The sequence below is a fragment of the Acartia tonsa genome, chromosome 1 (genome assembly GCF_053477335.1).
Source record: "Acartia tonsa isolate MP-2025a chromosome 1, ASM5347733v1, whole genome shotgun sequence".
In the NCBI taxonomy this organism is placed as follows: Eukaryota; Metazoa; Arthropoda; class Copepoda; order Calanoida; family Acartiidae; genus Acartia; species Acartia tonsa.
Genome location: NC_137260.1, coordinates 55,939,200 through 55,967,194, shown reverse-complemented (window position 1 = coordinate 55,967,194; position 27,995 = coordinate 55,939,200). Strand labels below are relative to the sequence as shown.

Below are 27,995 nucleotides of genomic sequence, written 5' to 3'. Positions count from 1 at the left end.
ATAAATTGTCAAATATATTTTGAAATTGCAGAACTGAATATTTGAAAATGGCAAGGCTTCCCAGAATATAATATGAAAATAAGAAGAACATATCTTTCAATCATTCCAAGAATATTTCTCTCCTCACACAATCACATCAGAACATTCAGTGTCTATTCTGTCAGAAATATAAAAGAAAAATGCGCAAAGTTTCACAACAAAAATCCGCTAGTGAGCAACTGCTTTATCTATGGAGGAATTACGGGGTTTACCGAGTTGACCCAGCAGACGGTACAACTAAAGCTGGTTCCTTATTGGACGGATAAAGAGTTGTCTAGCTATGATTTAGCCTCATTAGCAAGGTACTTTGATTTATAAAATTGTTACCTACCATTTTACATAAAAAGAAATAGTATGTTATTTTAGATTATTCAAAATCAACTGCAAAAAATGTAATGCAAAGTTACTTAAAATACAATATTTTAATGCTTGATTATAGATATCCTCCGTGTATAACATTATACCCAACAGTTCTTGCCCTTGGAATCATCATTTAAAAATCATATTTAGATGGACGTTTTGAGTTTTTGTTGTTGATTATAGAGTTACAGGATTCATCAAATGCCAAGTTTAAAATTGATGGGACAATTATAACATACCTTGATTGATTGATTGATTTTGTGTTTAGATACACATGCCTGGGTTTAGTAGTATTTGCTCCAGTCCTTCACTACTGGTACAGATTTCTTGATAGAAAATATCCATCCAATACCAAGATTGTGGTTATGAAAAAGGTAAGATTTTTTCATTTTGTTGGATGTGTGGAGTATTATAAGGGGGGCAGCGGTTCTGACACTTTTGCGTAAACAGTGATAATAGGCTTTGTCTTCGGAGTGAGAGCTCTCGAGAGGACAAATTATTTCACAAAAATGTAACTATTCAAAAAAAAATTTAATTTTTACCTGTCCTTGAGGCCTTCAGCACCTGAACCTGGAGGCCAAATCCAAATTTTGTTTAAAAATAGGAAATTTACATCACAAAAGGAAACTTTTTTGTGAAATAATCTAACCTCTCACTCCAAAGACAAAGCCTATAATCACTGTTTACCCAAAAGTGTGAGAACCGCTGCCCCCCTTGGTTCGTCTGTCAGTCAAAGTTATGTAAAAATAAAATATACTGTACATTTCTTATTATAGACACACAAACAAACATACACACACTCATTAACACTTAGATACAATAGCATTGCTCTGTAATTAATATGTACCCTGTATAATTTTCATTTCTGTAAATTGGTTTGCTCATTGGTTTGCCTTAGAGAATTTTGTTTTTATCCCCCCCCCCCCCCCCCTCAGCTCTAACAAAATATTTAGAAACCTTCACTGGACTCTTGAGAAGCTTATCTGTAAATAAAGGAGAACCATATTGGTCAGCAGTTAGCGAGATACTTTGCTACAAGACACATAGACATCCTGTTACTTTTATATAGTTATAGTGTTAGATTTTTGTTGAATTTTGTTTTCATTCTTTGATAAAAATTGGACAGGGAATTTATAGATTAATCTGTGATTCTTATTCTTTTGCTAAAAAATAGTAGGTAATAAGATAGATCGCAAATGAAGATAAAAAAAAAACATAATTACTTTGTGTAAATTAAGACTTGCGATACAAACATAAATATAACCTGATAAACTTACAAATAAAAACCCAAAGTAATTAAGGAGAAAAGATGCACTTTTTATGACGTTCAGTGTGAGCATTCCAGAGATGTGGAGCCGCATTTATTTAAATTAAGTTAATCTATAATTTCTTATCCATTTTCTTTTATTTAATCAATAAAATTTAGTTAGGTAACATAATTTTAGCAACCAAATGATACCAGAAATGGAACCTATATAGTAGGCAAGTACTGTTTTCTGTTTAATATTGGGGTTAGATCCATAGAGAAAAAAATAAAAGAGAGGAATCGAAGCAACTAGAAGACGAAAATAGGCAGTGGTCCTAGAGGCCTACTCAGCGCTGTTGCCGCGCTAAAATTTATTGCTATTCCACTACTTTTCAAATGGGAGGATTAAAAATTATTAAAAAAAAATATTTTTTTACTTTTTACTATTTCCATATTTAGGGCAAGAATATTAGATTAGATATTTTTGTTTTAATGTTTTAATTAAAAGTTACATAGAATTTTATTTTTATTTTAAAAAATTTGTTCATGAAAGATGAATCCTTCTATTTCTAAAAAGGGGGAAATTTTTTTCATAATGAACATTCAACTGATTCTGACCGCCCACGGCTGTTTGCTAAATATCGCTTTTCTTTTAATTCACATTATTATTTATGATTGACTTACAAAAAGCCCTGGGCGGCTTTTGATTTTCGTCTGCTTCTAAATTTAGAGATGGGGAAGTAGTATTTTACCATGAAAAAGGGGTGAGTATTCATCCTCTTATCCTTTTTCCTTATGGTTAGATCAAATTTGATTTTTAGGATTTCCGAAATTATAATTTAAGCAGTGTTCAAAGAAATACTAGGTATTAATCCGTTGTTTAATTTTTAATTTTTTTAACTTGCAAAAATTGAGTACGCATATTATTTGATACGACGCCTGAAAAATATCCCTTCATCCCTGGAGCCTAAGAACTTCTAGGAAGGTGTGAAGGGAAGAGTCCAGATGGACGTGGGGGGCTGGCAGTTGTGCAATATTTATGAGAATAAGTTCGGCTATTAAATCAATTCCGCAAATAGTATTGCTCTTTATACAAGAATGGTTGCGCTTATCCACCCTATTTTGCGGATATATCCGCAGTTTGTCCGAAAATAGTGCGGCTCGGTTCATTTGCGCAACTGCGACTGGCGTGGACGAGATTTACCGAAATAACATTTTACGGATACAGTTGCACAACCAAGTTGTAACAAACTATTTATCATATGTTTCACTCTTATAAAAACAATTTATTGCAGAATTCTTTTTATAATTCTTATTTTGTTCTCTTTTACACTATTTTTAGGGCATTTATATAAGTTTAAAGGTATTGAAGCTACTCTACAAGTTTATATGTGAATTGAATTGATAATAGTTGAGCTAAAATATCTTAAAAACTATGCTGTATTCGAAAGAGAAGGGAGGCAGCAAGAAAATGACCTTAAACTATCCAAAGTCTTTTATTTAAAAACAAAATAGCTTTAAACCATCCTGGGCCTTATGAGATCGGGTCACTTGTTGGCTATTTTTTAACGAACAGACAAAGAACTCTTTTCAAAATCTGACTAGCAGCTGCGCCCAATCTTTATGTTAAAATTAGTGGAATCTTTTTAAATACAACATTTTTTTTATTTTTACATGAAAAAGAACAGTCAATCTTTACCAAGAGCTTGAATACCATTAAATGTTCTTTTTTTGTTTAGGTTGCCCTGGATTTGATCGTTCTTGGTATTCCTTTGTACGCTTTCTTTTATGCATTTATGTGTGGATTAGAAGGAAATTCTTTTCAACAAATATTGAAGGTAGATAATCATCTTATTAGAAGCAGGGGCTGCTATTCAGCCAATTAACTCTATTTGAAATTGCCGAAAATTAAATATTTTGTTGGCATAAAACTTGTTATTTATGTAACTGAAGGGAAGTGGGTAAGAAGGGGGGAGAAAAAAAGGAATGGGGAAATTTTCACTTGTTTGTCAGAATCACACTCCTTTTTCTTGATTAGAAGCAAAGCTGAATTTTATGAAACTCCATCAATAAAAGAGACGGGTAGGTTTCTGGTTAAATCCGTAAAGGTTATGTGTTATAAGTAAAAAACAGTAGTAGAACGATAAAAATTTATGTTAACTTTAAAAAAAAAATTTCTATAGTTCTTTTCAATAGGTAGGTAAGAAATACACATATTTAGTGAATATTTTCGTACTATTTTTAAGCCTTAAAAAAACACGTGACACACCTTTACGGATTCTACCAGAAACCTACCCCTCTCTTTGTGTTTTTATCTAATGTTCATAGCTCTAAGGTGAATATTTGACATTTTAAACGCCATAACTTTAGAAGACATTGGTTAAAAATATTAATATCTTCATTAAATAAAAATTTTCGTTTTTGGTTGTAATCGTTCTAGTTTCTTTTAATCATTGAATTACAATTCCGTTGAAATGTGAAGTGTGACGATAAATCTTGTTCAATACAATGTTATTCTAATGCAATTGACTGGCTGTATAATATGTATGTTTAAAAGAAATTCACAATTTCTGTTTCAAACAAGGACGATAACGTCTAGAAGAAAAAAAACATACAGAGAAAAACTAACCCACATTCTTAAACTGCTTAAATTATCCTATCTTTTTGTTTGCATGTGTATGAGATGTTCTTTAAATCATAGAAAAAAATGTACTACGTTCCGATAAAAGAACAAAGAATTGTATTTTAGTGTTGCTTTTTAAAGACAGACATATGTTAATAAGTAGTAAAACAAGGATGACAACATCCATAAGTAGCGAAGCACAAAAATCATAGATGGGAATACGTACAAGTAGATTTAAAGGGTATTTATTAAAATCAAGAATAGATTTATTGGATAAAATAAACACGAAAACTTGTTTTATTTTGTATGATGACGATGGTCAAAGTAAATTACATTAAAGATGCACATAACAATGGGGAAAAATTTTTTGATCCTGATATCCCTAAAAAGTTGGATAAAAAAAAAACAAAGATATGAGGAAATATGTAAAACATATAAAAATAGCCAAAAACCTGATAAAAGGAAGTCTGGCCGCTATGGTTGTTTTCTTAAAACGACAGAAAATTAAATTTTTATATATTTAACTTAAAAAATTTGGAAAATCGAACCATATACACTAAAGATATGGAGAAAAATGTGAAAAATATAAAAATAGCCTAAAACCTGCTAAAAAGGAAGTCTGGCTGTCATGGTTGTTTTATTTAAAAGACGGGAAATTTAATTTTGATATCAAGAATTGAAAAAATTTTGAAAATCGGACCATAAACACTGAAAATATGGAGAAAAATGTGAAAAATATAAAAATAGCCTAAAACCTGCTAAAAAGGCAGTCTGGCCTTCATCGTTGTTTTCTTTAAACGACGGGAAATTTAATTTTGATATCAATAATTGAAAAAATTTTGAAAATCGGACCATAAACACTGAAGATATGGAGAAAAATGTGAAAAATATAAAAATAGCCTAAAACCTGCTAAAAAGCGGTCCGACCGCCAATGGTGTTTTATAGTCAATTGTGCTCCTTAATGATGGGAATGTTGTCAAAAAATTTCAGCATTCTATCTTTTATAGGAGCTGAGTAAATCCCATTTCCCCCATAGCGTTACGGACTGACGGACTGACGGACGGACTGACGGACGGACGGACATAGTGAATTATAGAGTAGCTTCGCTACTAAAAATAGTTAATTGTAATACAGAAATACCAAAGAAATTCAATTGTTTGCATGTTGGTGGGAGAGTAAAATATTAGATGGAAATTTGATAGATACTGAAACTTGCGCCACAAATATAATTTTTAACTATTTACCCTCTTATTTACAGAGCTGAGAACTCTATATATCCTACTTATAAGTATATCTTATCTTTTTTATCAACTTTCTTATTTTCAGGAATTGGAGAAAAAGTTGTTGGCCACCCTGTTGGCGGGTGCAGCTTTCTGGGTCCCGGCTCAAACAATCAATTTTCGATTCATCCAACCAAGTGCCAGAATTTTATTCATCTCTCTCTGTACATTTATTGAAGTCAACATCCTCAGTGTATTGAAGAAAATGGATTTCGATGATTAGAATTGAAAGCCTGGTGGTCAATCATTGTCACAAAAAGACTACCTATATTAATACAACACAAAAATAGCTGAAATGCATAAACTTTTTTTTTATTTTATATACCTACTGGTTTTCTATGTCGAGAGGGGTGTGTCATCTTAAGAAAAATTTTTTGCTCAAACTTAACTGTTTGTTAAATTGATCTTCATTGACACAATTATATTTCTGCGTGTTATTTAATTGCATTATAATATTTATTGCTAATATAAAAATTAAATTCCTAATAATTATGAAGGAACTCTTTTAAAAAACTGTACTGATTACAATTTCATCTCATGTCCATATTTTAGCACAATGGTAAATGTAATGTGAATGTGATTATAAACAATCTTATGGGGCTTTCTCTAGGGATTGGACAATGGGATAATATTAAATCTTCCCCCATCATTATGGTGCCAAATTTATCTGTTATAGCTTTAAATTATTTTGGGGGAAGATTAATTTATTTTCTGTCGTCCTCTCCCCCTATTAGCCTATTCTAGTCTAAATGTTAAATTTCAGATTCTAATTTGAACTAGAAATGGGTAATGCCAACACCCACGAACGGAGGAAGTCTGGGGGTGTACCTGACACAGGTCCCTACATAGAGGATATTAGGTCACACCCAGGAGACGGAGATGAGAGGCACAGGAAAGGGAGGTAGGAATAGTTTACTATTAGAGTAAAACACTAGAGGGAGAAAGGGTTAAATAACTGTATCACCCCATTGCAACCACCTTGAGCAACCTTTCTATTAGGTCATTGAAAATCAACCAATGGTGTCACTTATATTAACACAGCCAAGTAGCAGAAAATAATTTAGAAACAGACGAAAGAGGTCTTTGAAAAATGAAAGGAGGTAGTTGTCTGTATATACATCTATACTATAGATCTTTTAGTTTACTCATATTGTAACAAGGACAACTATTAATATGCTTAGCGGAGCATTGGCAAATGTAAACAAATTTAAGGTGTAATAAAGCAACATATTAAATTCAATTGTCGGCATATACCGGTTTTCGGCGGTAGCAGTGCTTTTGTCGCCGTTTCTTCACAGTTTCATATTGCACCATAATAGTTTAGCGTTTTCCTGTTTTGAAGTCTTAAGAACAAAAAATAAAATTGATCACCTTAATTGGAATGAATTTTTATTTTCTTTGTTACACACATATTTGATTTCAATATAGAGTACCTAGCTTTGATAAGAAAAATTATTATTTAATGATTTGACCGTTTCTTTTAAAAAAATACAAAAAATTCAATATACTTTCACATAATTGAATCTAATTAATAAAGTTGAAAATCTACATAAAATTTTGGTATTTGGTAACAACTTAATATTAAAATTCTTTCATATTTAATTTAGTTAATTATAAATATTTGACACTACAAATATCTATTCATCTTCCAATATTTGACAAAATATGCTTAATTTTCATCGTATAATTTTCGTCAAATATTTTAGATTTAAGTTCCTCTTTATCGAATTAATAAATAATAAAAAAGATAATTTTAACTAATTGGGAATATGTTTATGCTATTTTAAGATTTATATAAGCTAAAATTCTTAATTTGGTTCTACTGGGTTATGCGGTAAAACATTTCCCAAAAATTGAGAACTGTATTTACTTACTATTGACCTCCCTCTCCCACCCAGAATAAGAAGGGATATAATAATCTTTAATAGTCAATACTCAATAATGAAAAAGTCTGGCTAGAGAAAATACGCTTTATATACGTCTTATTCTCATAATTATGTACACTGCGAGATGAATGTGAATTGTTGAGTCTTGGTTTTCCAAATTCCTGGCTGCCTTTTCAAGCGAGTTTTTAAAATACGTTTTAAAATATTCCGTTTCAAGGACATCCAAGCTTTTTGTTAAGAGCAGTAAAATGTGGCGTTTCAAAGGTTTGAGGGGGTAAATCTAGAGTATTTTTTAAAATGTTAATGGGGGTAAAATTCCTAATTTTAAAAAAATATTCAAATATAGCCTATTTACTGTGATTTATATTAGATTTTTATTTAAGTTATGAAAGAGATTCTGAAAGCCCTGGAAACAAAAGCAAAACTCCACCTCCCAGTTTTCACACCTCTCCTAAAGGTATGTTTCATTGGTAATTCAGGTCTTTTGTATCTATAGGTCTTTTGTAACTAGTTCTTTTGTAGCAACGCCACGTTTTATAGGACATAGGTAGTCAATATGATGGCATGTATGCTATTAGGATTTAAAAATAGACTGCCCCTGTTGTTTGTATGGTTTTATGAAAGGGCCCGGCGCTGCATTAGTAGCAAAGATACAGGGATAGAACATATTGGAAGAATCTTTTTTTCCAATCTGGTATTTGTTATTAACAATTTTGTAACTTATTATTTATTTGTGATTGATCATTATGAACATTTTAATCCCTTTAAACTGTAGATTTTAAACAATGTTGTTTACATAGGTATAAAAAGTAAATTAATACACAAACAAATATGATAGAATGCATGGAAATGCAAAACAACGAAACAGATTTTTCCTATATCCTGAAGAGTGTGTCTTCAATTCCGCATAATTATTGTATCACATTGCTAAATCATCAGTAATGCAATCATATCAATAAAACATTATAAAACAATCCCTCCCCCTCTTTTACTTCGCTTTAATCATTAAAAACACCCCTCTTTATATTTACTATTGGATAACACTGCTTGATGATATGTGTATTGTGTAACACAAGCGCAACTTTGAACGAGCGAAATTGAAGACACACCGGGTTGAATATAATCGGAAAAGAATACATCTCCTGTTAGTATCTTTTACATAAATCAGGGATAAGGGACAGCACAACAAAAGATAATTTTATCTTTACTATCAATTTAATAAGAAGAATTATTTTTCTGTTTGCTTACTGTATTTAGAGGTTAAATGGGTGTAGATCATTGTCATCGTCATTGGCCTATCCCTACCTGAGTGAAATGTATCTCTTGTATCCTTTCCCTTAGTAACTTCCCTCTAGAATGAGGCAAACACAAATAGTTTCAACAACATAAGAGGATTTTATCTATTCAAATAATATTTACCAAAATGTAAAAGCTTTTTCTGAGTAATCCTACTTCAGGCTTTTAGAGATAGTAAAAGTTACTATCAGTAAATATCTCAGGAACTACATGTGGCACAGGTATCTTATTTATATCAATGGAATCTGTATTGTATAAGCAGACGTTTCTGTGCATTGTAAGAAGCATTTTTGTATACCTATTGATTTTTAAAGAGCTATGAAATAATTAAAATAATTTAAATAAAATATTACAAGGAGTTGACAGATTTTAAAATGCTTAGATGAACTGAAGGCATCCTAAAGCCAACTTTTAACTATCAGAATCTTAAATAAGCATTACTTAACTTTTCACCCCTTTAAAACAAATCTTTATAATTAAAATTTTATCAACATGACAATAATTATCATGTTAAATGCGCATTAATAATTGTGCACATTTTGAAATGTGACTTTTGAACCGTGTGCAGCAAATGTTGAGAGAGATTGAATCAATCTTAAAATTAGATCAGATCTACACACAAGTAGGAAAGAGAATTCTTGCCATTTCCCAAATATTTGATAGTGGACCACATGGCACCCTTGATTGTCATACTTAATTAATTGAAAGATGATATTAGGTGATTTCCCTCAAAGGGGTAGTTTCACGAAATGCATTTAAACTTAATTCAGTGAACCGCATATTTTATCCTGGTTAAATGGTTAAACTACATTTATATGGCATAAATTTAAAAGAATTTCAATTTTCTACCACGTAGTTTTTAAAATATCAAGACTTGAAAATCGTCTTTTTAAATTGCATATATCACAAAAAGACAAATTTAAAGTCTTGATATTTTAAAAACTACGTGGTAGAAAATTGAATTTATTTCAAATATAAGCTATATAAATTAAGGATGGGAATCCGTCGAATTTTTGGGCCGGATTCGGATTCCGGATTCTGAAGGAATCCGTCAAAAAAAGTGACGGATTCTTGCGGATTCCGGATTCTTATTTTTGGCGGATTCCGGATTCTAGCAGTATTTTAAAAGGCCGTCCGTCACAGAGGGATAGCTTTTTTCATTAATTTAACACTATGTTACTTGGTTGAAGCCTTGATTTGTTTAAATTGTTAAACATTTACATCACATTAGTAATTATTAAAATTTGTTATGTACAAAAAAATTTAAGAGGGAGTTGTAAGAAAAAACTCAAAACGGTAATTTTAGCCTACCAATTTAGAATCCGGAATCCGCTATAAAAAACGGATTCCGGATTCGGATTCCAAAATAGGCCGAAAATTGGGCGGATTCCGGATTCCGGATTCGGATTCCGGATCCGGATTCCCATCACTAATATAAATGTAGTTTAACCCATTAACTAGAAAAAGTTCAAATGCATTTCGTGAAACTACCCCTTTAGACTGAAGCACATGTCACTACTTGCAGGGTGATACGTGCAGTTTAAAGTATTTAAATAAGTCAGTAGGTATTTCATTTGTTGATTACAATTCATAGCATGCACAATACATCTATAATTGATACCTCTACCACAGGCATTAAGAAAAGTGTTGCAAACTCTTTGAAATTGCTTTTTTAATGTAATTGTTTATGTATAATTGTAATTTAACTTCATTAATAACTCGCAGTAACATGTTGGGTAGGTTTCGGGTTCGAATCTGTACCATACTGCGTCTTACTAGAGTTGCTATCACTTCTATGTTTTGCGTGTGACTTCCATAGTTAGAACATTTGGCGTTGCTACAAATGGTCTACCCCTACATAGGATCTACTACTACAAAAGGTCTACCTCTACAAAAGATCTAATTGATAAAAGGTCTAATGTTACAAATGTTGGGAGTGGGGGGGGGGGGGGGGATTTTGTAATGGCCACTTTAACAATAAATAATAGTATCTTACTACAAGATCAAATTCAATTAATTTAAATTGAAGTCCCCCCCCCCCCCTCTCTCCTTGCAATATCCTTCTGCGTACTTAACCATAATTAGCCAAAGGAAGAGGGTATTAACAATTACTAGCTTTAATTTAGTAGGTTGGTTATTGTTAATTTGGATTTTAGATTTAAAATAATAAGACTGTATACCTACCTAAAGAAGTATATACAGAAGGTCCTAGAATGAAAGATTTTGTTTTCTGTTGGATGTAACTTTTCCCAATGCTTTTTTTGAGAATATTTTCATTTTTCGTATTCTTTGTACAGTGTACATTACTTCCCTTATTGAATTTCATTGAAGGGATTAGGGATTTCTTACAAAGTGTGTAAGAATTACCCATGCAATAAAATCACAATTAAAATCTAAACAGATACTTTTGGTATCTCGTAGGTATTTTTTGTAAACAATTTAACATTTTCTCAATGAAATTTAGAATTCATAGGAATAGATAAATGTTTATCTCAATTTTATCACAGGAGAAAATTTTAGCTCACTTTGTGCAGATTAGCCCCTCCACCCATTTTGAATTACAAATGTACTCTAACTTTCATTATTGCTTATCAATTATTGACTTCTCCCCATCACAAATTTGAGTGTGTGGAGAAACTTTGAAACTTCACTTGTCACACAAATTTAACTTGTAATGAATTTTGGTTTTCTATTGAATTGGTTGGCTTCTCTCTCTCTCTCTGTCAGCTGCGCTTTCTTCTATTATTGGATTATTAATAATGCATGGGGCTAAAATATAACTTTGTTCGGGAATTTTCAGGGGCATAGGGACAGAATAATTGTAGATTTTTAGATATTATCTTATCTTGATTGTAGTTGTTTTTATCCTACGGGAACATATACAGACTGGCCAGAGTGTACGTTTTGTACGTTTTGTACGTTACGCATCGAATCTGTGTACGTTCTGGACGTTATTTTGATATGTGTACGTAACGTATTTTGAAATTTGTATTTTTGTACGTTTTACGTTTTTTTAAAAATAATAAGAATCAAATATTAGCAGAAAAGTAATTTGTATGTTTTGTACGAAAATTTTTGCAAAAACAATAGGTGCATTATTTAAATAAATTCAATAATATCTTCAATTTTCATAGAACAAAAATATGTATGTAAATTATGATATGTTATTAGAACTTACAGTTTAAATTTATGGATTTGAAATATATGTCCTATAGATATAGTTTAAACTATTGAACATAAAGAGATATGCAGTTGACTAAATTCAAGTTTAAATGCATTTCATGCTACTACCCCTTTAATAGATTTTACGATAATTTTTTTCAAATTCTTTATATACTTGGGTAAATTTTCCGAGATATCATATGGTGCACAGTGTAGGATTAAGAAGTCTTATTTTTTGGTATCTTCAGTTTTTAAAGAATAAGAATCAAATATAAGTATAAAAGTATTTGTATATTTATTTGTATTTGTACAAAAAGTATTACAAAAATAGTATATTATCTATAATGCAAAGTAGAATGATGTCTGTCCGTCTGCTTGTCCGTCTGTATATCAGAAGCTTAATATCTCAGTAACCACTGAACCTATTGTGCTCTACTCTTCATGGAATATACCTAATAGTCCTGTGATGGTTTTTGCTATTTTCTTTGGGGGAGGGACACTTAAAGCTTTTTACTTTCTACTAGGATTAGAGGCTTCGTATCCCTCTTTTATAGAATCGTTTGTTGGAAATTTGTCAAAAAAAATATAAAAAAAGATTGTGATTATTTTTTTCATTTAGGCTTCGCCCCAGGGTGCGGAGGGGGTTCCCCCACCCCGCTGATTTGCATTAGTTTACAAAAATAAATTGAGGGGTGGTTGATTTTTTTTTGGGGGGGGGTGGGTTTTCCACACTCTAAGAAAATGGCCTAAAACTACCACAGGACCAGTAGATATATTCCCTGAATATTAGAATTTAGAACCCAATCTGTTCAGCGGTTACCAAGATCTTAAGCTTTAGACAGACAGGCATTGATTTACTTTGTATTAAAGACTAGTATTTTCTGAGATCTTTAGCAATAGACAAAATAACCCTATATCCTATTATATGTTTATCCTATAAATCCTTTTTTTCTGTAACAAAGAATCTCGCTAACTGCTGAACCGACATGATCTTTGTGAGGTTGTAGGCTATTTTCTCTGTCCTTCCATATCCCTTCAAGAACCTGTATTCAAAATGGTAGAAAAATAGCCTAAACCCATCTCGGTAACTGTGTGAAGTAGTTATGAAAATCTTAAGCATCAGACAAAAAACTTACTACTTTATTTAATAGAATATACTTAGTACGTAATAACAGGATGTATGTCTCTCTCAGTTTATTTGTACCGAAGGTTCTCGCTAACCGCTAAACCGATATGGTTCTCTTTTACAGGGTAGCTTCTCATAGGTCCTGGGAGAGGGTACAACCACCCTCTCAAGAGAAACTACTCTTAGAAAAAAATCACAACCCTTCCCCTATTTTTTCTTTCTTTTTAAAATTGAAATCAGAAATGGAGATGGTCTACTCCCCCTTCCCTCACTAAAAAAATTATTAGCAAAGCTACTCTATAATCACTTTGTCAGTCCGTTATGCTATCGGAGAAACGTGATTTTCTCGGCTCCTGTTTTTTGATTGAATAAGTTCACATTCTACATATTTTTATTGAGATTTGCCTTTTGGTTGGGTGCTAGATCTATTCCTAGATTTTCTTTTTTTCATGGTTTTCTCGACTTCTATTCAAGATAGACGGCTGAAATTTTCAGGGAATAAATAAATTCACATTCTACATATTTTCAAGAAGTTTCTTCAAGGTTTGTCTATTTGTTGCAGTGCTAGATCGATTCCTAGATGTATAGGTTTTTGTGATTTTCACAACTCATATTCCTGATAGACGGTTGTAATTTTCAGGGATTGTATTAGTTTTCATTCTTAATACTTCCACTAAATTTCATTGAGATTTGCTTATTGGTTGGGGGGCTGAATTTATTCCTAGATTTTCACGTTATTATATATTTTTAAAAGGTTTTGTAATTTATTTAAATAAGTTAAATGCTTATTTTTTACGACACTACTCTGTAGTTTATATAGTTCCCAGATTTCCATCCATAACTTTTGAGCTTCGCTACTTAAGGATGTTGTCATCCTTGTTTTTTACTTTTTATTTTTAAATAAAAAATGGGTTTTTAAATTCAACCCCCCCCCCCCCTAATCAAGTTCCTCTAGAGGCCTCTAAGGGCGTAGTCGCTGGTCCTTATAATAGGATATACTTTGTACATATTAACAGAATGTCTGTTTGTTTGAACCAAAATATCTCGCTAACCATGGAACCGATATGGTTCTCCTTAACAGGATAGCTTCTCATAGGTTTTTGGAAGTTTTTTAACTATTTTGGGGAAGAGTATCACCATCCACCCTCCCAAGAGAAATTGACTTTAGAAAAAAAACTACCTCCTCCCCCCAAAAATGAATTTTAATTGCGATTTTAAGTTAATTTTTTTCCAGATGTCTATAAATAACTTTTGAGCTTCGCTACTTATGTATGTTGTCATCCATGTTTTTTTTATTGAATTCAACTCTCCCCTCCTCAAGTGCCCCTAGAGGCCTTTAGGAGTGTAGACGCTAGTTCTTTTGAATGGAGTAATAGGATATCTTGTGTCTGTCAGTTCGCTATGGTTCTCCTTTACAGGTAGCTGCTAGTAGACTTAACTGTATTGATAATAGGTAACTAGGAAATTATTTAACTTATTTTTATTAGGAATGTACGTTTTTGTACGTTTTTTTACTTTTTTTATGTACGTAACGTATTTTTTTGTGTACGTTATGTACGTTTCTTATTTTCAAAATTGGCTGGCCAGTCTGCATATACTACTTATTTCTCTAGGAAAATTGTGATGACTTCATTTGAATTGCAGATTCTATATATCTGAAAAAATAGCTTTAATAAACTTTAACTCAGATAACGTAAACTCATGTTGGAAGGGGGAGGGGGGTAAGTCATTCGTCTACTTTTGATTTTAGTTTAAAAAGAAGTAAAAATATTTAGGGGGGTCGATATTTTTTTAAAACTTTTGTAAATGCATGCGATTTGAGGGTAATTTCCATTTTCACTTTTCTAGTGTTAATTTGACTTCAATTTACCTATCATTTTGTCCTTTGAAGAAATTGAGAATCTTGCTTTGTTAAGATTAACCTTTGTGATCATAATAGATATCAAAATGAATAAAGAAGGTAAGTAAATCTTCAAGAAATTAAGAAAGAAAATATTCGTTCATTTGTTCTAATCATAAGTAATTTCAAACAAAAGTACTTATCTTTTAAAAGAATGTGTAAACTTACTTATAACCCACCAGGGGCATCTGAGAAAGAGGAGGAATGGAAGTAAGTCGACCCCTTACTTTAAAATTTTGTTTAAAAGAAAAAGACAAAAATTGAGAGGGATATTTTACAAGAGCGATTTCTCTTTGCTTTACCCCAAAATAAGTATAAACTTTCCCTGGACCTATAAGAAGCTTTGCTGTAAAGAATAACCATATTGGTCCTGCGGTTTGTAATTTCTTAGGCTGACAATCATAAAAACACTCAGACATTCCGTTAACTAATAATCCGAACTATTTTAGAAGAACGTGGTGTAGTTGAGGAGCCACTGAGCCCTAGTTCTCCGGATGGCGGTTTCCGCCCCAGGGCAGGCACAGGCGTCGAGGCAAAACCAGATGAAAGCAACAATAGACTTCCTACTATTATCAAGGTATACAATGATACATTATTATTATAAAATCCCAAAAATACCTATAAATAAACATAATACATTATTCTTCTCTGTACAATGTGTAAATTTTTCAATGTTAATATCCACGAATTGTGACAAAAAATTTCATTTACACTTGAATTAGTTCATTATTTGTTTACTAGCGGCTACGCCCCTAGAGGCCTCTAGGGGCACTTGAGGAGAGAGTCGAATTTAATAATTAAATTTCTTATTTTAGATTTTAAAAGAAAAAGTAAAAAAAAAAATTTTTTTTTTTTTTTTGGGGGGGGGGGAGTTGCCCCCACCCCTCATTTTTAATTTTAATTTAAAAAATAAAAATTGGGGTATGGGGATATTTCATTTTTTGGGGGGGTTGGGGGTGTCCCACCCTCCAAAAAAAATAGTTATAAACCTTCCCGGGACCTATGAGAAGCTACCCTGTTAAGGAGAATCCGATCGGTTCAGCGGTTAGCGAGATCCTTCGGTACAAACATACAGACAAACATCCTGTTACTTTATTATAAGGATACTTATTGTTTTTCGTAAACTTTAATTTATCGCAGTTACTCTGCAGCTAAAGTATTTATGTGTGTGCCGGTCACAGTTGCTGAAAGAATTATCTTCCAGGATTTGCTTAAAGTTTTTATTTTCTTATCGTATTAAATTAAGTTTCTGAATCTGCGCGACTTATGTATAATTTTCCCACTTGACAATAAGCCTCTAACCCTTACCTAACCTGTTAATCTTTTAGTACCCCGGCACTGGTAAAGAAGTTTTTGTGTGCGGCACATTCTCAGAGTGGAAAAAGATTCCTATGGTAAAATCGCAGAAGGATTTTGTTGCCCTGATTGATCTGCCTGTTGGGGACCATCAGTACAAGTTTGTTGTGGATGGGGAGTGGATTCATGATACCAGCCAACCTACTATTGCTACAGAAGAGGGAACAAAGAATAATGTCATACAGGTATAGTTTAAAGACTTTTCTAAGAGGGAGTGGAATTTAGTCAGGGATGGATTTAAAGTCAGTCGCAGCATAAATTACCTACCAGAAATTTAGTTTTGGGAGCTTCTTCCTTAGTTTTAGAGATGATTGATTCAAACCTTTTTAAATTAGACTGTTTTACCCCAAAAGGTTACACAAAATTACCTCTAAAACTTAGGAAAACACTCTAAACAAAATTGCTGGAACTTCATGCTGCGTGTGACTGTCCTAACCTTTTTTCACAATCAATGGTTTTTCATATATTATATGATTGCTATTCTAATATAGTTGTTGGAAAATGATACAAAAAAAGAGTAAAAAACAAGGATAAATTCCTTCAGATCCAAAGTTTTTGAATAAGTTAAATAAAAGATACAGGCATGGGTCGTAAAAAATCGCTTATGTGTCAAAACTCCTTCTCCTCATATGATAAACTTAACTGAAATGCTAAAGTAACTTTTAATAAAACAATGATATACCTATAATATTTGTTTAGATTCAACAGGACGATTTTGATGCATTCTCAGCTCTGGATATGGACAGTAAATCTACAAATATTAGACATAGGTAGAAAATATTATTATTTGTCCAAACACCATTGTCAATATGTAGGTTATTGGATGGCATCTTTTTAAACAACATTCATCCAAAATAGTCTAATCCTATTATATAAAGTAGAAAGTTTTTTTTGTCTGAAGTATCTCGCTAACCGCTGTACCTATATGGTTCTCCATGGAAGTGAAGCTTCTTATAGGTCCTGAGGCTATTTTCTGCCCTTCCATATTCCTTCGAATAAAGACCCATTAGATGATAGGGGCGCAGCCGATAGTAATGATATAAGCTATGTTCTACATGCTTCCATATCTTTTTCTATTTATTTTCTCTTTATTTATAAACCCCAACACATTATTAAAGTAAAAAATAAAGGTACACAAATATAAAATAATTCTCAGATTTAAAAAAAAAATTTGATTAGGTTTGAAGTATTAATAAAGGTTATAATTAAGGCGTAATGGAGAAAGATCTTGGGGTCAGGAGATTCCAAATGTGCATTCATTTGAAAACAAAGCTGGTCCACCCATTCTTCCACCCCATCTACTTCAAGTTATTCTAAACAAGGTAGATTTTGTAGAGTAGCTTCTCTATACATACTAAATATAAAATAGGATAATCCGTATGTCCCTTTATTAAACAAATTCTCTTTTAATTGAGAACAAAGCTGGATCATCCGTCATTTCACCAAGTTTTCTTCAAATTATTCTTAAATGATTTAATTGTTTTTTTTTTAATAAGTTTTGCACTTCACAAAGAAGATTTATTTTGTTTCTCATGAGTCATGACATTTAGGATAAAGAAACGTGATAAAATATTTAAAATAGAAACGCTGCTAAAATATTATTGATCTGATGAAGAGCATGATACCTCTAAACCAAAATATTATTAATCTGATAAAGAGCATGATACCTCTAAAACCCTAGTTATCAGCAATAACATATGCAATGCACTTTCATCTGATTTTATCTTTTAAATGTATTTTTTATTACAAATATCATACCACCCATGAATGTAATAAAAAAAACTTTCATCCCTAATTTCCAGGGAGGGAAAAGACAATGTTCGCAATCTTCCCTAATTTTTACAAGCCACCTCAAAGACAGAATAGGACACAAGAATTATGGGAAGTTTAATTTATTGTCCATTGCCTCATCCCTAAAACTATACCAATTTCAGGACACCCCGCTGTCCTGTGAGCCCACCCTGTTACCCGAGCCTAACCATGTGATGATCAACCATTTGTATGCACTCTCCATCAAGGATGGGGTTATGGTCATTTCATCAACTCAAAGGTAATACATCATATGTTAGAGTTAAGGTAGAGTCACCAACATTTGAATTAAAGTGGATTTCAACTATTCCACCAAGTCAATATTATTTCTTCTTTTTAATCAAGTATAAAAAAAAACAAACAGGCATAAACAAGAAGGGTTGGGCCGGATTTCCGGCCGGTTACCTGATATTGAAACTATCCGGATAGGATATTCAGTTGATTTCTAATGCCGGATATCCGGTTATCCGGTAATGTGCCATATATTAGACCATTTCAAATATCCGGTATCCGGCCAAAAAAGTGTCCGGCCCATCCCTATAAATAAGTGTTTATTCATAATTGCCGTGACTAGAGCCTAGAAAGGATGTAATAAGTTATTTATAATTGCGCTGCTATTCTATAAACTAGGTTTTTCTCATTTTCAATTCTTGGGAGTAAGGTACCTATGTATATATATAGAGTCAGACTAAAGTGACCATTTTTTTATCAATGTATTACAGTTTATTGTTTTTTGTTGCTGCAGTTTTCATTACTTAATTTTTCTTGTTAAAACACAACTTGAAAACTTGAAAATATCTCTAACCCCTAAATATATAGGTAGTTTCTGTATAATATAGGGTATGGTTAACCCACTTTATTATGATTTGATCACCCATTCCTATTTTTACACTCAATTTATACCTGGCTTAGGGTGGAAATGAAAAATGTACCTATGTTTAAAGTAAACTAATTTCATATAATTTTACCAGGGATGCGGAGCCGGGAGCCGCCATATTTTGCTGGAGCTGGAGCCGTTGTTTTCGTTAAAAACGGCTCCGGTTCCGGGTTAGATTAAAAAAAGATATTTTTTATTAACTATAATTTGGTAACTCTGTTGTATCTTGTGCAAATGCCTCTTTTTAGTTTTTCAAGTCCATATTTCTCAAAAATCAAACGGCTCCGCATCCCGGAATTTTACTTTTTAGAACAAAAGTTGATAGTAAAAATGTGGTTTTTTTTTGTTATCAATATTAGTTGGCCAAAAAGGCCATTGTCTTATGTGATTAAGAGTAGAAAAGTTAATGATCATTAGATATTGCATTACTAAATAAAAAAAATAGATATAAATATTGATTTCCTATTGAATTTACTTCTCACCTATCCCTGTATATCCCTGAGAATATATGAAGCAAAGTGTACTCTCTGTGCTTTAACACAAACATGTTTATTCATACCTATAATCCTTCTTTAGCATTTGTGCATTTGTTTCATATTGCTATTGTTGATTTTATAATAATAAGTTGGATTAGAGGATATCAAAATATTTTTAAAATACCTGATAATACAAATATGAAATTCTTGTATCGTATAATTGAGTTTTTGTATTGAACAAAGCTAAAGGGGACTATCCACGAACAAGAGCACGTGATTCTAAGTACCTTCCAGCATTGATCCTGAGTATTTTCTTTCAGAATATGAAAGATCACTATTAATAATTAATATATTGACGAGAAAATTTATGTTTCACCACTTCAAGTTGAAGATAAGTAAAAAAAAATGTCCAGCATTTTTAGTCAAAATTATATCAAACGTTTTGTTGAGTTCGGGGTGTCTTTAATTTTCCATGTTGTCAAATGATACAAATTTAAAAAAGTCAAAGGCACATTTACTATATCTCATATATATGTTTAAATTAATGCTAATATGGATTTATTTACAATCTATATAACACAAGTATTCGCATATGTATTATCAAATATCCATTTTATTAAAAGAACTAGCTTCATAAAAGTTTTCAAAATCAATTAAAATACCTAAAAAACATGGTGAAACATAAATTTTCTCGTCAATACATTAATGATATATGGTGACCTATTATATTCTGAAAGAAAATACTTAGGATCAAAGCTGGAAGGTACTTAGAATCATGTGCTCTCTTTCGTGGATAGTCCCCTTTTATTTATGTATATAATAACATACCATATGATGATATCACATAGCATCAATAATTCATTCAAGCTATCATAAATATCGATTGGAACAGAAATATGTACCTAATAAACAACAAATAAGAATAAATGTAATTGAAAGAAGCGGGGGGGGGGGAGGATTTTTTTTAAACTTGCCAACCGCTGAAGCGTTAATGTTGCGCTTCTCATGGAATATACCTACTGATCATATGATGGGTTTTAGCTAATTTAAAAAAAGGAAATACTGATACGGACTTTCTCTAAATATTATAGAGTAGCTGTAGCTAAAAATGAACAAGCTAAAAGTTACAAATAATCTAGTTCAGAACTTATCTAATTCTCTCTCTCTCTCTCTGACTATGAGAACATATCCAGTTACATTCTCCCCCACTTAACTTTCAGACCTTTTTACACCAATCTTCAATTTAATCAAGGTACATTGACGTTAGCTGATGGGTTGCTTGCAAATCTAATAACAATAAATCCAAATCCCGAAATATAAGATATTATACCTGACTTTTTTGCATATGTTTAAAAAAATAGGGGTCACAATCAAATGCTTTGTTTTTATCAAGATATCAATGATATTATTACAATTGAAAAAAAAGTTTTGCAAGCTAAGCTATTCTATAACTCACACGTCATTCATTCAGTCATTTATTAATAGGGGAAATGTTATTTTCACGGCTGCAATTTAAGATAAACAGCTGAAAATTTGAGTGAAGATTCCTGTGACCTGTTAGCATCTAATTTAACATTGTTTTGTGTAATGTCTGTCGTTCATGCTTCAAAAGACAAAAATATTTTTTTTTTAAGTTTCATAATTTTCTTTTTTCCGTATTATCTCTTTTTCTTTTTATGACAACTCAACATATGCTCTATAACTAACTTTGTCCATTTGTCCATCTTTGGTTTATTTTATCCATCGCTACTTATAAATAATGTCATTTTTTTCTAGCTTGTTTGTTCTGTTCGACCCCACTCAAACTTGTCTTGATTTAATTCAGGACAAATGTGTCTTCCAAGCCTTTTAACTCCAACCCTTTTCAATTAAACATTTAATCAATTTTAAAATCTCTCTGCAGAGTTTTCTAAACAAAATCTAATTACATTTTAACATGAATGGATGGAGAGGGTACTTGAAGAGTTTCTGAATTTTAATTTTGGTTCAGTAGATTGTGTGTGTGTGTGTGTGTGTGTGTGTGTGTGTGTGTGTGTGTGTGTGTGTGTGTGTGTGTGTGTGTGTGTGTGGAGTGGATGTAGAATTAGATAAGTTTAGCTAAAGAAGTTCTATTCGATACAATAGAGAGAGAGAGATGGAGTTATTTACCGAAATCTTCTTAATTAATTTTTTTTTATAGATTTACCCTTTATTTAGTTAAAAAGTGAAAGTTTGAATTAAAGTATAAAGCGAAAAAACACATATTTTTGCTAAGTTTATTATATTATCACCAAGAGTAATGAAATCTTAAATGTTAGAAAGACCCTAATAAGCTGTACTGTATGTAGATTTATCAAAAGAATTCTTAAAATTGATGAGATGATACAAGTAGATACAAGTACCAAAGTAGATGTTGAAAATTTAAACTTAGTTGTTACTCTGGCTTTGCAATATTTACACTTTTGATCATGCTAGTTTCATCATTGGAATTTCCATAAAACTGTTTAATTTTTTAGCAGGGATAAATGTGTCCATAGGTAGAACAGCAGAAATATGCGAGGAAAAATACTTGAAAACTGACACATTTATAAGTTAAAGCTGCTCTATTAAAATTATGTATATAAAAAAAGCTTAGGAAACTATTCAAACGGACATACAATTTTTTTTCTTAACTATTTGAGTTTTTGTTTAAATAAGATACCTAAGCTTTTTAAAATTTTACTTCACCCAAAGCGGCAATAAAAAATCAAATACAGACTTAAAATTCTTTAATTTAGTTTAAGAATTGATATTCAACTCATGGCTGAATAAAAAGAATGGGCAAAAAGAATTATTTCTTATGAGTAAAGAGCGTCTCAACTCTGGCTCAACACCATGTTTCCATTATCTTCAAAGACTAGAAAATCTGTCTACTCCACTTCCCCTTATTTTCATCTTCTTATCTTCTCATTTATGTTTGGTAGCGTAGCATTTCTTCAATTTTTATATCTACTCGGTTTGTCTTTGTTAATGTGGTGTGACTGTTATTTTACTGGCAGACAAAATACAAAATTAAATCTGGATTTCATGGCAATTTTCGTAACCTGGGGGGATTCTACACAATAATTGGCGCTTTCATACAAACTACCTACTTGGGCATTGAACCCATCCTCTTTATTTATGAAATACATTGGGGTTATCAAGCTCAACAGGCACTATGTGTGAACGCACCCATTAAATAAACCAAAGCATCTTAACCCTAGAGGGAGCCAAAGCCCTTGTGAGGGTTCAATGAAACCTTACCGCCCTAATCTTTAACCAACCCATATTAACCTAACCTATTTATTAACTTTAATGTAAAAATGATGCAATTCTATGCTCTCATGTTTTGTGTACAATTAGTAACTTCAAAGTTATCTAGAAATTAGTCTTTTTACCTCTTTTGAACCTTGTGAAATATTGTCCTTGTTTTTGTTCTATTGCTTGAGTAATACATCAAAGCTGTGTAAAATAAGAAAAATAAGTTGATTGAGAGTAGGTGATGAGAGGGCAAATAGGATTAAAAATAAAAACATAAGTATTTTAACTAAAGCAGTTTGTCTTAAGTTTGGAATAATTTAGATTTTTTTGACCTTATTATATATAATATTAATAATAAATATTTTAGTTCTTAATAGGTATTCTCACCACTGTCTATATCAGAAGAATGAAATGTTGGATATGACTATTTTAGTCCTTTTGACTTTCACATAACATTTGACAAATTATTTGATTTAGTGTTTATAATATTTTATTTTTGTGTACATACTACAAAAGGTTTAAGTTACTTTTTCTGACAATTTTAATGTAAATTAATCTCTTTTGATCTCTGAAATTACCAATTTTCATTTTTTTTAAGTAATACAAAGATTACATAAAGAGTAGGTATAATTTTGACGTAAGAAATTAATTTTTATCTCCTTATAAGAAAAGAAAATCTGACAAAAGCGGAAATGTGAAACACATGGCTAGAGCAGCTACTTAAACAATGATTTATCTTGTAAACTGAACAGATTTCCAAGAAGTGTGTATTATTCTATATTAGTTGAGCATGTGAATGTCGTACTCTTTATTGGTAGAGTCAATGTACTGATATCCTTTGAAGCCTATGTGCCTTTTTAAAGAAAGATTTTCTTTCAATATATTTCTTATATTATTCCTATCCTATAATTTAAACTATTAAAGTTTTTTTGTCTGATGCTGAAGATCTTAAAAAGTATTGGCCCGGATTGGTTGTGCTTTTCATGGAAGCTTAATAAATGTCTCGGGATGGTTCTAGGCTATTTTCCTAACCTCCACTGCCCACCCATAGTGGCTAGGAGCGAAGCAACTAGTTTCTTATAAAAATCCATTCTATTTCAAGCAATATACAAAATAAAATTATTTAACCATGCATGTTTAATAGGTACAAATTGTTTATTTTGAACTCTTTCATATCAGTTAACAATCATTTATTTGAAGTCTAGGTGAACTTCTTGCATACATATTAGAAACAACTTAATTTGTTTTTAAACAAAATTTAAGATTTTGAAGATATGATATTTGTAGAACCAAGTGTCAAAAAAAGTATTAGTTTATTAACTATTACAATACATATAATCATCCATTCGTGTACCTTGCTGAATATTGTGGTATAGTAAAGAAATATATTGGATAGTATCTCAGTTATTCCCACAAGAGTTGTGCAAAAATAATATTTCAACTAACAAACCTTTTTTCTTCTGTAAAGCAAAATTTAATTTGCAATATAATATTATTTGTAAAGGGAAGCATTTTTAATCTTATTAAAGGGCCAAACATCGTAGCAACATTAATCTAACAAAAAATATTTTATTAAAAATTCATAGGAAAAAATCTTGCAACATTTACATACTTAAGAAGTGGGAATTGAATAAAGCAATTTGCTTTGATATATTTAAAATATGTCAAGGAAGTCATTCTATTTTTTGGTAGTTGATTAGTTGGATATGACAAATCCACACATTGCTGCACTACCAATAATAAAAAGTAAGCTTATTTAAAAACCTAAGTGGGAGGCTGACATTTGGCTGTTTATTAGGTAAGTCCTCAAAGTTTTATAATACGTTTTCTTATTCGTTGGCTCAATAACCTTAGAATTTAATCAAATTTTGATAGAAGGGTTTATTAAGTTGAGAGTTCAAACTTTTCATCCTTTATTTGTAATTTACAGAAGGGGTAATTTTGTGTGATATCATTGAGGATGTACATCAATTTATCGGCCATTACCTTATCCCTTTAGATCCCTTTTTAAAAACAGATACACACACACACATGCCAATTGCCAAATCGTAAATCTTGGAATACAGTCTACTTTGTATAACAGATTTAAAGAAAAATGTATGGGTATTTGCTTTAGTTAACAAATAAATGAAGCCTTTGTTTACTCACCTCATTTAGAAAAGGAAAAATAATATTTGCACCTGCCTCTTCAACCTAGGTGGATTAGTCCATAAAGTTTTTAGACGACAATAAGTGATTAAAAATAATAGGTATTGAATGACTTTTGAGCATTTTTATTGAATTAACATATAGTTAACAAATAACAATATTTTGACAATAATGAAAAGTCGGAAATTGTCGTTTTCGTGATATCGCCTTTTAAGGGGCGTTTCTTAGTATTTTTACAGTAGCTGTTGAAAGGTTATTTTAGGTTAGGTTAGGTATATGTAAATTATTGCCCCGCTGGGTTAGAACCCCCCGCAGGGGCTAGAAACAGAAGAAAAGCTACTGTGAAAATACGAAAAAACGCCCACTAAGAAGTGTTGTCACGAAATGGACAATTTCCAAAAAGTCTTATGTTGATATAACAACAGAATAATAGTTTTACATGACTATTCAACATGAGAATCATAAGATGATCAAAGGAGGAAGAAAAATATAAAAATATGGCTAACAGATCTTGTTTCCCTCTCATCCATCTAGTTTCACTTTTTCCTCAAATATTACAGCGTGGTTCATGAAAAAGAAACCTTTATATATTAGAATACAAAAAGTAGCTGATTTTATGGTCACTTCAGTCTTTTTAAGTTTCTTTTATCCAAATTAAATGCTAAGAGATCTTGTATATAATTTTATTCCCTCTCATCCATCTAGTTTCACTTTTTTCTCAAATATTACAGTATGGTTCATAAAAAACTTTGTATGCACTTTTGAAAAAAATACTTACGTTTTTCACTACTTTTTAATCATAAAATTGCTATTTAATTTATAAAGTAGAGATCTTTTTACATACAATACCTCTTTTGAATGAAAAAAAATTCAAAGTATCCAAATGGGTTCTAAATTGAGCTTAGTCGCGGCTGTGAAACCCTGAAAAAAAAATATAAAACTAAGTTTTTTTTGTATCACACTGTATTTTCACAGTATTTCCACCCCTCTTGGTATTAACAATATTGTATTTACTAGTAAATATATATCAAGTATAAAATTTCAATGCAATTTGTCAATATGAGTTGGGAAGAAATGTTCCTCATAGCCAGTGGTAGGAACATAGATTCAGTCATTTACAATTATAGATTTGGATGGTTTATTGTTTAAAATCAAACAAGTTATTTTGTTCTATGACTTTTTTCTATAAAGCAACTACAGTTTTTTTTGGAGCAAAGTTGTGGCGTTTTTAAAGGTTATTTTAGAAAATTAAAGATATATGAATTCATGGTTATAGCATAGACTCAACTCCAATCCTTCTACTTGTTGGGTTGAAGCATACTTATAATGGTCCTAGGCAGACGCAGGAGTCCTAAACGTCGGAGTGGACATTTAACCCAACCTAACATATTTTAAACCTTCTTATAGTTTTTTTAAATGCCTATCCCCTGCTTGGGGCTTATTTGTACATTCATATATTAACCTAACCTAATGTGTATAGAAATACCTAATTAGATTCATATTTTCTCCTGCGTTTGTGTCCACTCCGACGTTTGGGACTCCTTCGTTTGTCCTGGAACCCTTATAATCCCTCCTCCCCATTAAACGAATACAATATTTGCGGTCATCCTAAAGGCTAGGTATGCTGTTAGGGATGATATATGAAAAAGATAAGACGAGGTTTGCAATTGAATTTCATGGTCGGAAAACTTCAATAATTTGGAAATACTCCATGCATTTAATTTTCAATGTATATTCTAGGGTACCCACGGAATAATCCATGGATGAAGATAAATACCTGACTTTAAATACCTAAGATGGAAATATTTGCCCCGTTATTTTTAGTGATTATCATTTCTCAAACCAATTTTTGGTGTCAAAATAGTCATGAAATAACACATTTAAAATGAACTTATGCACTTTCTGATAATTTTAATAGAGTTGCTAAGCTTTCTATGACTACAATCTTCATGTAATGTGAATGTTAAAAACGGATGGACGGACACACCCTAAGTAATATAAAATCTTTAAATACAATAGCAGGATCAAATTTTATTCTTTCTTTTAACTAGTGTGGTACCTTTTTTTTATTAAACAATGCCAAATTCCATGGGAACCTAGTTTGTATGTTATTGAATCACTTTGTATGCGTCCATGCTATTGTTTATATGCATAGGTATGTTTTCTTATTCAAATGCAGTTTTCCTGAAATAACATCATTCAAATGTAACAAAGCTTCTCACCCTATTGGTCTGTTACACTGTTGATAGTGGATTTGTAACGGATGAGTCGTAGAAATAAAGCCAATTAGCAAGAGAGGAAAAAATACAACCTGTTAATAAGCTTTTTATTTTTACATATTGAAAAAAAGATTATTTTGTATTACTTACAAATATATTTACATTGTTTAAGGTCCAGTTTTTAAGGCCCTTGAAAATAAAAATTGCTTTTAAATAGTTAAAGTTTATGTCTGAGCATCGTTTTTGTGGAACCCAAGCCTTACTGCTATTTTACTTGAAATCCTTGTTTTTCTTCTATTTTGATTTACACTTATGATTTAATTTTAAATATACAAATTGTTTCAGAATTTTAGAATTCCACATACAGGATATGTCTTAATTACTACCGTAATGGATAACTCTTACGTTTTGATCTTCTATAATCGCCCTATCGTTTTCAAACCTTACAACCAAAAATCTGAAATATGTAGCAACTCTTTAATCAGTACCAAAAACTATGTTCGCTTCTTTTAAATATAGGTATTTGTTTCAATTTGGAAAAAATTTACATGATTTGTAAAATAATGATTCCTAGAACAATAAGGCAAAAAGTTCAAAGCAAAGCACCACTTTAAGTGATTCTTAATTTTAAAGGACATATTTAAGCCATTTGAGTTTAAGCCTTCAAATATTTGTCTGCTATGTTGTGCCCCGTTTAATTGGCGTTATGATCCTTGTTAATGGTACATTTATATTTCAGGTACAGGAAGAAGTATGTTACCACCCTGCTCTACAAACCAATTGAAGGAGCAGCTTAACTTTCTGAGAGCTTACGGAATAGAAGAACTCCAGTCTGATACAGGAATGGATTACTGTACATTGGGCACTAATGTACTTTTAAATATAGTGGTTTTGAATAGTGGTATAAACTTGAATTTAGCGAACTGCATATTT

At 31.5% G+C, this 27,995-nt stretch overlaps 2 protein-coding genes across 2 annotated transcripts; both read left to right on the top strand.

Moving 5' to 3' along the window:
* Positions 1-10: 10 nt before the first annotated feature.
* Positions 11-6,313, top strand: LOC145324085 (mpv17-like protein). The gene is made up of 4 exons (XM_080166714.1): positions 11-341; positions 668-773; positions 3,385-3,483; positions 5,596-6,313. Exons 1-4 carry the CDS (start codon positions 73-75, stop codon positions 5,770-5,772), a joined length of 651 nt encoding a protein of 216 aa, XP_080022840.1. The 5' UTR covers positions 11-72; the 3' UTR covers positions 5,773-6,313.
* Positions 6,275-27,995, top strand: alc (5'-AMP-activated protein kinase subunit beta-1). The gene is made up of 8 exons (XM_080166703.1): positions 6,275-6,450; positions 7,819-7,892; positions 15,369-15,496; positions 16,248-16,460; positions 16,975-17,045; positions 17,486-17,597; positions 18,210-18,325; positions 27,802-27,995. Exons 1-8 carry the CDS (start codon positions 6,332-6,334, stop codon positions 27,857-27,859), a joined length of 891 nt encoding a protein of 296 aa, XP_080022829.1. The 5' UTR covers positions 6,275-6,331; the 3' UTR covers positions 27,860-27,995.

Excerpts from the sequence above, each read along its gene's own strand:
- LOC145324085 (XM_080166714.1), top strand. The coding sequence starts at position 73 with ATGAAAATAAGAAGAACATATCTTTCAATCATTCCAAGAATATTTCTC. Across the intron at positions 774-3,384 it reads AGATTGTGGTTATGAAAAAG|GTTGCCCTGGATTTGATCGT; the intron begins GTAAGATTTTTT and ends TTTTTTGTTTAG. Across the intron at positions 3,484-5,595 it reads CTTTTCAACAAATATTGAAG|GAATTGGAGAAAAAGTTGTT; the intron begins GTAGATAATCAT and ends TCTTATTTTCAG.
- alc (XM_080166703.1), top strand. The coding sequence starts at position 6,332 with ATGGGTAATGCCAACACCCACGAACGGAGGAAGTCTGGGGGTGTACCT. Across the intron at positions 7,893-15,368 it reads TTTTCACACCTCTCCTAAAG|AAGAACGTGGTGTAGTTGAG; the intron begins GTATGTTTCATT and ends GAACTATTTTAG. Across the intron at positions 16,461-16,974 it reads CAAAGAATAATGTCATACAG|ATTCAACAGGACGATTTTGA; the intron begins GTATAGTTTAAA and ends ATATTTGTTTAG.